Raw genomic sequence first — 13923 nt, forward strand, 5'->3', positions numbered from 1 at the left:
GAATTGTTAAAAAAACATGAAAAAAAAATTTTTTTTTCAAACTGCCGCCATTCAAACAAAAAATTTTTTTTAATTTATCCAAGGTTCATACGATAGCGGCATCTATAATAATTAAGAATCCATCTATTTTTTATGTTTCGGATCACCAGGAGGGTTGGAATCATGCACGCCAGGACACCTTCTTTTTTTTTTGAGCCCCCACTTTGACTGCTCATAACTTTGTGAATCCTAATTTATTTTTTTTAATGATTTATTTATGTAATAATAAAATATCAATAAACAAATGTTAAAAAAATCGATAGTAAAAATATTATTTGTTTCCATTATACAGCGCTTCAAAAACCGGGCATAATTCACGCTTCTACAGTAGAATACCCCCTTAATAAAAAACAATATTGTTGTTAAACAATGCTTAACTTTACTGGTTTTTGACACATCGCTGGCGGAGCTTTTTAACCACGGACCTACATATATTACTATCTATTCTTAGATAAATTCTGGGAAATTATAACTGGGAAAATGTTATTCGACAATATGTCCCTTTGATCGATACCAATTTAGGTTCTGAATTTAAATAACACAAATAAAAAATAATATAACCTAGAAGTGTTTTATAAATACCAATAGGTATATACAGTGCTGGATTTACAGTAGGGGCAATCGGGGCTACTGCCCAGGGCGGCAAATTTTTGGGGGCGGCAAAATTTGGATAGTGAGAAAAAAATTCTATACAATATGATCAAATTTTTTTAACAACATTTTTATATTTCAAGAAATATAATTAACAAAACATAATACGATTGCAATGCAAAATTTGGGTGGAAATAACCGATTATTAAAATTTATTATTTTGCCTTGCCTCCCTCTCCGAACGTAAATTATCAAATTGGTTCATAAGTTATTAAATTTGGCAATTTGGCTAATATAAAGATCCGTAAACAAGCTGAAAGTTTAAGAAAAATATTTACTACAGTTCTCGAGCCCTCTTAAAATGACGAATTTGTGCACTTCCAAGCTTATAGCGTCGAAAAAAATTTAAACTAGTGACTCATGGCATTGTGCATTAAGACAAATTACTGAAACATCCCGTACTGAAAATTACATTTCATAAAGAGCTTTAAATTTTATTGAAAAATGAAAAAAAGCTTCTAAAATACATTTTTTGTATTTTGAAATTTTTCGAAAATTATAAACTTTTTGCAAAGTTTTTGAGAAAAAAGCGTCGAATAACATTCAAAAAAATTTACAGAATAAATAACTGCTTAAATTTGTGGGGGGCAGGTTTAGCGGTTTCGATGATCCAATAAAAAAATTTGAAAAAGAAACATTTGGCGGACAAAAGTGATCATAAGACATATGCACATTAAATTATCAGATATTTTAAAGATATTAAAATAATAAGTATAAATTTTGTTTACATTTATATAAGTTTTGTAACATTGTTTATCCGTTAGACTGCGACGCGGCGCTTACGCGCTTCTATATTTTGTCCCTCGCAGCTAAAGCAGCGCGATTGCTTTAAAAAAAGTTCCAAAGTTCGTAAAATTTCAGGGATGGGGCGGCATTTTTGTCAGTGCCCCGGGGCGCCAAATTTCTAAATCCGGCCCTGGGTATATAATTATACAAATGAGATCTTTCAGAGCACCGTGTTTGAGAAAAATATGATTCGCAAAAAAGAGTGCTACAACGCCAAAAAGTGCATTTTTATATTAACATTTCAAAAAAGTTGATATTTTGAGTTTTTAGTAAACTTTGCGATCCGTTTAATAACGTTTTTGTGTATAAATATAACTACGAACAAAACTACTTACTGCGATTTAATCATAATTAAATAATATTCACGTAAAACATCCTATTAAACGTAATTGAACATTATCTGTCAAAAACGTTTGACATTTGACGTACTAGCCACCGTCCATTGTTTTATTTAAATTACACTTCTACAAAAAATTTCAAATTAAAATTGTAAAGTTTCTACGCGATTTTGAAATAATATCTCACCTTTCTGACAACCTAATGATTAGCACGAATTTTTCAAGACTAATACTGCCCAAATCGGTTTGGCCGTTTTCGAGTTTTAGCGGATCATTTTATCGAGAGCTCCATTTTATAATAATTATACTATATTTAACCTGAGTCCTCTGATACCATAACTCTTACCACTAATCCACGGGAGAGCCCTTCTTGACATACTATTTGCTTTTGACGTAGGATTTGTTAGTAAAAAGAAAATATTTTTATAGTTTGATAATATTTAAATAAATTGCTCAATATGCAGTTGTACGTAATTCAACAAAATAAAACAACGTAAATATCATTACTGCGATGAAATATATTTATATAAATATGTTATATTTTATATGAAAATCGAATCGAAAAACATTGTAATTCGAATCAATATCTGCATATTATTCATATCTATTTTTAAAACAAATTGTTTTGAGTAATGATTTATATGTTACCTATGTAATGCAATGCAGATGCAATATGTCACTAGCATTGTGAGTAATATTTTTATTAATCGGATATTGGTATTGGATTAAAACAAATTGGTTTGCCCAGGAATTTCTTTTTTCCCATATTATAGAGACTTTTGAGGCAATTCAGACAGTATAAGCTACGGTGAAGATATATTACGGACATAAATCTGAAGTCACTTAGGCATTTCTAAACGCAGGAAAAGGGGTTTAAGTACGTCGTTCGAAGCAAATCCGGCGCCATCTCATGTTCGATGATTTATTTTCATCTCATATACTCTGCTTTTCTAGACAATTTAAAAAAAACACAGGAATGTCTTGAATGACAAAAATAAAACAAAACGTTTAAGTCAAAAGTAGAGTCAGCGAACCCTAATTCTTACGTATATAGTTGAAAACGGCTGAACCGATTTGGTTATTTTAGTCCTGATGAAATCTTTCAGTGTCAGAACTCAGATATTTTTGGCCAATTGGTAAGAAAAAGAGAATTATTAGCAAAGAAATTGATATATACTGATATAGCACGTAAATTTATATAGAAAAACTCAGGAAAAATTGTGACACGATAACCAGATAAAATCACATCCTTTCATTGCAGTCATAATCTAAGCTAAGAAATTGGAAGTAATTCACATAGTATTCTAAAAATGTGAAAGCTTATGTTTACCTTTGTTATTGGTGAATATCAAAATTTATACCAAGATGTATTCTTAAAGAATAATAATAAACAGAAGCATTTTAAGAAATTATTTTTATATAACAGAATAATTTTATATACCATTCTTGTAAAAAATAAAATAAGTTTAGGTCAGAATAAACAATAAGCTACATATAATATTACAAGTGGGGGAAGTACAGACAAAATGTTGTGCTTTGTTTTTTAATATTTATTTATTCAATCATTTTTACTCATTTTTGGTTCATTGAGTATAAGTAACATTTTTAAGTAGGAACTATAAAAACTTATTTATTAAGGAAAAATGCAACTAGTTACAAAAACCATTTTGTTCATATAGTACGGACAAAATAGCATATAGGGTAAGGACATACTGAGATGCCAATTTTTAAGAAGGAAGTTCACAAATAAATTGTTTCGTCCTGTTTGGGACATCAGCATATAACCATGAGTCACAAGGAGACACCAAGTCGTACATCGGGCTCAGAATGGGAAAAGAGGTCTTTGCAATAAATAAACCGGTGTTTTTTTTGGTCAGTTTTTAGAAGTAGTTAGAGTAGTATTTAAAAACAATCACTTTTGACAGGTTTCAATTTTTTTGTTTTTGGCATCCAATAAACTGCCTTGCAATGGTTAGGATATAGTACCATGTCATTTTGTCCATTGTATAAGTATGTCATGTTGTCCGAAAGTGTTCAAAGATCTGATTATTGCAATAAAATTGATCAAAATCACTAATACTGGCATAGGTTCATTAATTTCAATATAACTAATTACGAATAACAATAGATAAGCCCCAAGAACATGACAAAACCACCTTCAAAATAAAATCTTCTCGGCAGCCTGATGTCAAGCAGCAATGACATCGGTTTTCACTTGTAAATTTAGCTAGCAATATGTTTTCAAGTGAAAATAGCGCTTTCCTGGCATTGCTGCGTCGATAAATAATACATAAATTGTAATAATAAAATTCATCACATAGAGATAAGACAACTGTTTGGGTTGCCCAAAACTGATCGTTGTTAAAAATTAAGAAAAAAAGTCAAAAAGGAATACTTTTGAACTTTTATCAAATAGTGAAGTAGCCATAACTATTTGAATTTTTTACATAAGGAGTGCAGATCAGGTGTTCATAAGTCGTCACTTGTATTTGGCAAAATAATTCTTTTATTTCAGTTCTGGGAGCAGTCAGATCGCGCGATATACATATTATATTAATAAATTACAGTTAATTGTAAATAAATTATTCATTTATTTGTTCATTTATTCATTTATTTATTTGTAATATGCATATCGCGCGACCTGAGTGCTCGCAGATTTATTTTATTTATACATATATATATATATATATATATATATATATATATATATATATGCCCGGGTAGTGAAAGATAACAATACCAATGATTATTTATATGATAATTAAGTACTAATGAAATTTTAATCAGTCGTAGTGATAAACGTCATTCCTTTGTATTCTTTCAAGTACAAAAAATTCAAATCGGCGTGCATTTGATTAATATTATTTGAATAAATATCAGACATGGTAATCTCAAGAGCACGTGATTACCATTTAGCTATTTGCTGATTAGATATTTTTTAATTAATTGTGGATACATTCTTGAGCAAACAATATTTAAAAACTGCTTCAAACAGAGACTTATCAGTTTTGATACTATTTGACTAGTTGTATACGAAATAAAGTGAGAGTGCTTTAAAATTTAATACATTTTACGAAACGTTCAATTTTAACTCTACAATTTTGCACATGGAAGATAATTTAGAAAAACATTATTTGCCGAACCAATTTTTATAAAAACAATTCAGGTTAGATGCGTTATTTACATAACTGTTTTGTGTAGATAAATGTTTATACCAATATTATATTATAATATATATATATATATATATATATATATATATATATATATATTGGTAAATGTGGACGATTAAACTTAATATGCTTAAAATAATAATATACATGGGATACTAAAATATTAGTTTATATTACAAGCATTTAACATTATCTAAAACTCTATAGAGCTTCTGCAAAAGTAATTGTAATAAAATTAAAAACATTTCAATATATACAATTACAATGATTTCAATGTAATACCCAATCGTAGGGTAGGGCGGGGCTAGTTGAGCAAATTTTTACTTAAAAGGATGTAGCTCCTCAATGAAAAGTCTCAATAAATTGCTATACGGCTTGATGGATTTGTTGTTTATCGCTCAACAAAAGTGTTAATACTATTTTTTGGTAATAAGTAAAATTTAAAAACTACAGCTGTTTGAATGCAAAAAGTCAAGTATGCTCAATGTACCCCATAGGCGGGGCAAGTTGAGCACTAAGAAAGTATAATGAAATCATAGGTTCAATGTCGATTAGTGATAAAATAAAATAAGTTTTTAATTACCAGTTCTATATTTATAGTCTTTATTGTCAGAGAAAACAAAACTTATAGTAATTTTCTTTGAATAATTAACCAAAAGTAGAATCAACAAAACAATATCGTATCTTAGGAATTATTTTACCATTATATTCAGTATTTTTGTTTAAAATCATTATTTCTTTATATTATTACTCATAGACTTAGCTTAAATCTTAAAAATAATAAATAATTTCTGAAAGTTAATGATAATTGTCTTAGTGACAGAACAAGTTTAGCAACTATGCTCAACTAACCCCAACTCGGAATTTCAAAATAAAAGTGAGTTCATAAAAAAACCGTGAGAATTATACCCAGAATCTCCGTGCATATTAAAAGTACTATAATTATATGGAAGAATAGCATTTACCTGATTAGAAATAAGTAACATTTGACTAAACCAGATGAAAACTCGTGATGAATTACTTTTTTACTTTTTGGTCCCAAAATAAACAAAACGCCCGCGAGCCTCACTCATTTGTCCAGCGGCCACTAGCGATCGCGGGATCTTTATTTCTCCCAAACCTCTATATTTAACTTCCCGTAGGGTAAGTTATAGTAATCGCAAAAAAATCGAAAATGAAAATTTTTGCTTTTCTCGACGTTTCAAAGGTTTCTAAATATTTTGGCATACCTTAGAAAAAATGGATGTGTGTGTGTGTGTGTGTGTGTGTGTGTGTGCGTGTGTGTATGTATGTGCGGATACAAATTTTCGTCGACGATTTCGGGAACACCGATCAACCGATTTAAATAATTCAAAAAACATTCGATTCGTATTGATAAGGAGACGTGCTGATTAGTTTTTGGCGAAGTCAGCTCTAGCCGTTCCGAAGATACGGGGCAAAAAGTGCCGAAAACGGTAACTCAGTTTTTAAGAGAACGGAGCGTCCGATTTTAATAATTCAAAAAACATTTTGCTTGTATTGACAAGGTGAAAAACCGATAAAATTTTCATAAAGGCAGGTCTAGCGGTTTCGGAGATCTAATGAAAAATGTGAAAAAAAATGCCATTTGGCGGTCAAAAATGATCATTAGACATACCTATGCACATCAAATTATCAGATATTTTATAAAGATTTTAACAATAAGTATAATTTTGGTTTACATTCCTATGGGTTCCGTACCAATGTTTACGCGTTAGACGTCGACGCGGCGCTTACGCGGTTTGATATTTCGTCTTTATGCAGTTAAAGCATTACGATTGCTTTGAAAAAAGTTTAGATCTTTCAAAATATGTCAAAATAAAGAAAACATTTTTTTTCAAAAAAAAAAATTAAAAAAAAAAATTAAATTTTTTTTTTCAAAAAAAAGTAATTTTTTGTCTAATTGTTTGTCAAAAATCTTATTTTTCCGAAGTAAATTTTTTTCAAAAATGATAATCGTTTTTAAAAAAATAATAATTTTTGGTACGGGAAGTTCCAGCAATTTGCCTCAAGGCACGATGCCCTAATTGCCTTAAGACAGAATTCCACTTACAGCTAGTTCCGCCATATATTGCCTAGACGAACGGTGATTAGTTTTCGAGATATTTCGATTGCTCAACTTGCCCCTATGCTCAACTAGCCCCGCTCTACCCTACTGATCGATATTAATCATAAATATTCTTCCTGATATATTGCAAAATGTGGTGAGGTTTTTATAGTAAGGATTTTCAAATTCTAATGATCATGTATAAATTTTGCTAATTTTCAAATATATTTTAATAATCTAATTCTAATATATAGTTTTGTTTGTATGATTTTTCCGGTTGGAAGTTTCATATGATTTTCATTTGCACTTTTAATTGGTTTATTAATTTCTTCGTGTTTAGTTATTTATATTTTGCTTATTTCACTGTGTCGAACTTTACTATATTATAATATTATTTATCTAAAATTGCGTAATTTTTTTTTTTTTTTATAATTTTATTTGAACTGCGATCAGAACTTATGGGTTCTATGAGCTGTTATGAGTAAGATCTTACAAACTACGTTTGTTTTATTACAGATGGCAACCCAAACAGTTGTCACATCTCTGTATGATAAATTTTTATTACAATCTCTGTAATAGGGCAAGTATGGTGCAACAATGCCGGGTGAGGGCTATTTTCACTTGGAAACATATTGCTATCTATATTTCCAAGTGAAAATCGTTGTCAATGTTGCCTGACAAAAGGCTGCTCGAAGTGGGTATCGAACCCGGGACCTCTGAAACAAGTCCCGTCGCTCTTAACCGCTTACCTACGGGCGAACCCTTGCGTAAAAAATAAATATTTATAACTTTGTATACTTTATGTAAATAATAAAAAATGTATCATGTATTATTCGAAGAGGTTCGAAGGACTATACATACTATTGAAATAAATGTATATGAGACGTGATGTAAATTTGCATGTTAAATGTACCTTTACGTAAATTTGAATTGTTAAATGAAATTAAATGAAAAGCAAATTGAATAGAGTATTTTCTCAAGGCAAATTGTTGGAACTTCCCATTCTATAAACATTTATTAGACGAATTAAATTATTAAGCGAACAAAATTTGAAATGAGTTTATATAATTTTTGAAAATATCATTTTGGTCGGTTTGTAATTCATTTATATGTTAGTACATAAATCTAATCTATTTGAATCGTTGAACGTTTTAAATTTTTGAATACAACAAATAATTCACTTTAAATTAAGTAGTTTGTGCAAACTGCAGAACAGAGCTTTGAAAATTTTCTAAAAGATTATGCATATCATTAAAATTTTCAGAATTTGCTTTTCCAAAAAAAAATTAATCCGCACATGCAGATTTTTAATAACATTTTGGTTTGTTGTATTCTTTGGTAATGTAATAGATAAATTACATTACTCAACGCAATGCGAAATATTTATTTAAAAAGTTAAAAGCGTTATAAATATTAAATTATATTGGAAATCCAAGCGTGAAATAGAATATGAATGTCGATACTGATATCGGAAAAATCATAAATTAATAAACGTGATTTGAAATAACGTTGTTGGAAACAATATCAAAATTTTCACTTAAAATTTTGAATTATATGTAGCTTTTGTTAGAGAAGTGTGTGACTGTACTTCGCAAACTGATTTGATATTAGTTTTTACAATTAATTGAATTAATGTGACTGTCAACAGACATGTGCAATCACACTAATTGACTGAAGGCCCGGTCTTGCCAAACATATATAGTCGTGATTATTCACTCTCTTCGATGTGTTCTATAAATAAGTAAAGTATCATTTATGAAAATCGATTCGTGTGCCAAGGGAACTGTTAATAGCAAAGTTTTCAAATCTTCCTTACATAATAATATAATTTTGCATGAACCAAATTTTTGTAAGTTTTGCAAGTTTATTTTGAATTTACGCTCAAATAACAGAATAAAAATGCATGTCCAATTTTGTATCCAAATGCTCAACTTCAATTACATTAATTGAAGAAATTAATTTTAGTGAAATTCGATCGCACCACTCTAATGATTTAAAGACATTGACTTTTCTTTTCAAGCAATTTTGAGATGACATTGACTTTTGGAACCAAATATACGTATTTGGAGTACCCCGATTTTAGTTCAATCTTATTCAAAAATATTAAAATCCATTTCTTAAAAAGAAATCTGTGTCTGAAGATACTTCTCTTTCTAATCTGCAAAAAGAAATGAAACATTTTGAATATTATATTCATATTCATATATGTACTCTTATTTATTTTGGTAAAGTTTAATAACATTTTTCGTGCTTTTCAAACTTGTTTAATTAACAATCATTTGTTGATTAAACTCTTTTATTTATTAACTTTCCGTAGGGTAGTTATAGTAATGGGCCAAAAATTGAAAATGAATATTTTTGCATATCTTCACGTTTTGAAGGCTTCTGAACATTTTGGCATACCTCAGAAAAAATGGATGTGTGTATATGTGTGTGTGTGTTTTGTATGTCCGCATTTTTTCGTCCACATCAACCGATTTGAATGGTTTAAAAAACATTCGACTCTTATTGATAGGGAGATGTGCTGATTAGTTTTTCGCAAAGGCAGGTCCAGCCGTTACGGTGATACGGAGCAAAGAGTGCAGAAAATACAAAAGAGTTTTTAAGAGAACGGAGTATCCGATTTTAATGATTTAAAAAACATTCATTTTGTAATGATTGGTAGAAGAGGTGATAAGTTTTTGGCAAAGGCAGGTCCAGCCATTTGGAAGATACAGAGCTAAATGTGCAAAAAATGGCAGTTTTTGAGAGAACTAAGCGTCTGATTTGAATGATTTAAAAATCTGTCTGCTTGTTTTAGCAAAATAATTGCTTTTAAAAAAAATCGTTTCAAATTTTTTTTTTCAAAAATTTTTTGTGTATCGAAAATAATTCAGATTTTAATTTTAATTCTGACTAAAGTTGTAATATACTTTAAACGAATAATTTCAACTTTGCAATTCAGTTCATATAATTCTTATAAATATTAGACAATGTTACAGTATTTATAGTAATCTATTTGAAAACATTTAATATTCCTCGAACATTTCGTTACGGTACGGAAAGTTTCAGCAATTTGCCTTAAGGCACGATGCCATACACCACTAGTTTATTCACGTTTTCGCAAATTTAGTTAGTAAATGAATGAATGTGCACATTCAGAAGTCACTTAATACTAGATATCAATTCTATATTATTGTGAATGTAACATAAAAATTTAAAGATTTAATATTCCAGGTGTATATATTATATTAACTAAATTAAGTCATGTGATTTTAAAATCGTATTTAAAAACCGTTTTAAGCAAATTATATTATATGTAATATAATCAGCTATAATGATAACCTGATACCATCATATGCTATACTCTGTGAATGCAGATCTCAAATTTCCAACTTTGTTATAGATAATAAACTTAGTTTTTAAACTAGTTCTGGGTGATTATTATACGATTGTTACAGTTATTTAATATTAAATCTCGTTCAATCGGTGCACAATCGGTCATTTAAGACAAAAGACACAGTCACGTGCGTTTTGGGAAACAAAAAGCGACAATTATGACCTATGGCATGGTTTTGTTCTGGTTTCATTTTACATTACATATTTGTCTTGCAACACATGATTGATATTTTCTACAGAGATACAGATAAATATATCCAATATTTGATATAGATTATTATACTGTCATTTTTATATTATTATTATGATTATTTAGCTATTATTTATTCAGGTTATTCGTTTTTTTAATACTTATTAATTAAAGTAGCTGGTGATCATTAGTTTATATAGTTTTTGATTGTTCTCACTAATTCATAAATTTGTTATATGATTCTCAGAAATGAAGGAAAATATAAAACGAGGACCTATACATTTTCGAATGTCGATTCCGTGGCAACAGCTGCGGGACGTCAATTGGATGAATAAAAAGGCTTGTGCAAATCAAGCATACATTCCGACCCAGGTAAATAAACGTAGGTTACATGTGTCTAATAATCCATTTTGACTTACTTTTTTTTAAATAAAATATGCGCATTAGTTTACATTAAAATACAAAGGAAATCAATCACCAATAATTTTTACTTCAGACGAGAATTTTACCTTTTTTTCAGTTGCGGATACAATGGTTTAACCCTTTGCACTTTGAGCGTTTTTTTACCAATGAGCGCAGCTACTTTGCGTTCAAGCGTCTGAAATTTATATTTTGTTTTACTGAAAAGAATCATTTCTTATCATGTTTGCCATGTGTTACCATACGAATACAATTTGAATTTTGGAGTTAGTGCAATAAAAGCATTTGGCAACAGCGGCGCCTATGGAGTGCAAGGGGTTATAACTTAGTTCATGATATTTTTACAAAAATATATGATTTTGATTAACAGATATTGAAATTGTATGGTTTGAATATTTTTTTAACGATTTTACGTAACTGTTTGAAAAATATCTTTTTGGTTTTTTAAAACAACTTTTCCAAAATCCTTTAAAAAAGATTTTATACCGTCTTTAAAGGAATTCCTAACTTTCACGTCAGTAATCTAAATCGTTTCAAAATATTCAATTATTTCCAAAGAATTTAAAACTCAATATTTCAATTCAGTCAAGTTCAACTCGTTGTTTGTGCTATTAATGTTTTAGAAATATTTTGTACAAAATTATTAAATTTTTTGATTCACCATTATTTGTTACTTCAGGTGGAGCACATAGCAAATGTCATCACGCACGGTGTATGGGTTGTTCCTAGTATATTGGCTGGTTTAGAACTGCTGCGAAGGTCCACAAATACTACCCAGTATTTGTCGGCAATCATCTACGGCGCTGCACTCACCATGCTGCTCACTGTATCCACGTTCTTCCATTCAGTTTTCTACTGCAATAAAAATAAGTGAGTTAACACAATTTTCGACAATGTTCTGTAATTTTCCTATTTTAAAAAATTGACGATTAATTTCTGATTCAAATCATAATCACTGTGATACAATTATGGGAAGGTTAGGCGCTCGAAGGCGCAAAAGCATCATCATTCATAAGTTACTAGTTCGTTCATCTCATGAAAAAAACTGTTTGCTTTAATAATTAATTATCTTCTATATATAATATAAAAAAATATAAAAATAAGTCGGGTTTTCCTTCCTGACGAAATAACTCCAGAACGCACGAACCGATTTCGACAATTTTGCATTCGTTGGAAAGGTCTAGGGCTCCGCAAGGTTTATAGCTAAGAAAATTAGTGGTGCATGGCATCGTGCCCTAATGCAAATTGATGGAACTTCACGCACCGCAATTAAAAATTCGAGTAATAAATATAATCAATAATTGTTTTAAATAATTGCAAATATATTATCTTCTATATATAAAAAAAAATAAGTCAGGTTTTCCTTCCTGACGAAAGAACTCCAGAATGCACGAATCGATTTCGACAATTTTGCATTCGTTGGAAAGGTCTCGGGCTCCGCAAGGTTTATAGCTAAGAAAAATAGTGGTACATGGCATCGTGCCCTAATGCAAATTGCTGGAACTTCACGCACCGTAATTAAAAATTCGAGTAAAAAAAATAATCAATAATTGTTTTAAATCTTTGCAAATAGATTATCTTCTATATATATAAAAATAAGTCGGGTTTTCCTTCCTGACGAAATAACTCCAGAACGCACGAACCGATTTCGACAATTTTGCATTAGTTGGAAAGGTCTCGGGCTCCGCAAGGTTTATAGCTAAGAAAATTAGTGGTGCATGGCATCGTGCCCTAATGCAAATTGCTGGAATTTCACGCACAGTAATTAAAATTTCGAGTAATGACATTAGTGAGAATTATCAGAATTATGCTTGGTTAAGTCAACTAGCAATTCTTGCCGCAAAGAATAATGATGTACACGCACTGAATTTCACCATTCAATCAAAAATTGCTGGCGATTTGGTGACATACCAATAATTCCGACTGGTTTTCCGTTTGACTTCAAACAATTGCAATTTCCAGTTCGCCTTGCGTTCGCAATAACAAGTCGCAAGGCCAATCGCTTAGTGTTTGCGGGATAAATTTCAAATAGATTATTTAGAAAATCATTGTTTTTTACATGGGCAGTTATACGTTCCCTGTTCACGAGTTGGAAAACCATCCGCTTTGTTTGTGTTAACGTCAGACCAAACAACAAAAAATGTGGTTTACCAAAGAGCACTTCAATGAAACGGATAATTTGCGGATTCACTTTCATTTACTTAGAGAAGTTCAACTAAAAAACACTTCATTTTTGTAATCGAAATAAATTCATTACTGTTGTGCAATAAAATCAATTTTTTCCTTTTCAAATATAAAACATACAAAAAATTTCTTCATCTTTCTCACGAAACCATCTGGTGGCGAAACGGAGTTCGTCGGGTTTGCTAGTCATATTATAATGTAAATTTCTTTTCGGTCATTTATTTCGAGGCATTTTATTATTATTATTTGAACTATTATTTTGAGGACTAACATTAACCCTGGAAAGGAATTATTGTTTCAGGCAACTGAAGGACGCCCTTCACCGATGCGATCGGGCCATGATCTACGTCTTCATAGCTGGCAGTTACTTTCCTTGGCTCACTATCACGCCAGAGCCTCAGATGACCACGGTTATAGTAGCCATGCGCTGGGTAGTTTGGCTCCTTGCTGCTTTGGGCATTCTGTACCAACAAATATTTCATGAGAGATACAAGACCTTTGAGACCCTACTGTACTTAATCATGGGAGTAGGACCCTCCATTGTGATATTACTGTCTGATGTAAGAGTTGAATTGATATTGTGTTATACGAAATTATATCATAATAAGTTTTCATAGCTTAACACGTAGAAGAAACAACTACATCGCGAGACCGCTCGACCTGAAATTAACAATTTTTAGTGCGGTCTCCACGAGTAAA

General features: G+C 30.4%; 1 protein-coding gene across 3 annotated transcripts in view; it reads left to right on the plus strand.

Annotated features, from left to right (window-relative positions):
• LOC113377116 (monocyte to macrophage differentiation factor-like) overlaps positions 1 to 13923 on the plus strand; it is a 55565-nt gene that overhangs the window by 40674 nt on the left and 968 nt on the right. For 2 of the 3 annotated variants that reach the window (XM_026617320.1, XM_026617319.1), the window contains 3 exons: positions 10868 to 10992; positions 11720 to 11910; positions 13511 to 13784. In XM_026617320.1, the coding sequence (XP_026473105.1) occupies positions 10870 to 10992; positions 11720 to 11910; positions 13511 to 13784 (588 nt within the window). In that variant the 5' untranslated portion in view covers positions 10868 to 10869. The remainder of the gene's footprint in view (positions 1 to 10867; positions 10993 to 11719; positions 11911 to 13510; positions 13785 to 13923) is intronic. The other variant, XM_026617321.1, reaches the window with a different exon arrangement.

This window comes from Ctenocephalides felis, unplaced genomic scaffold (genome assembly GCF_003426905.1).
Source record: "Ctenocephalides felis isolate EL2017-DRISC unplaced genomic scaffold, ASM342690v1 CF-g0.4_SCAFFOLD_01886, whole genome shotgun sequence".
Taxonomy (NCBI): domain Eukaryota; kingdom Metazoa; phylum Arthropoda; class Insecta; order Siphonaptera; family Pulicidae; genus Ctenocephalides; species Ctenocephalides felis.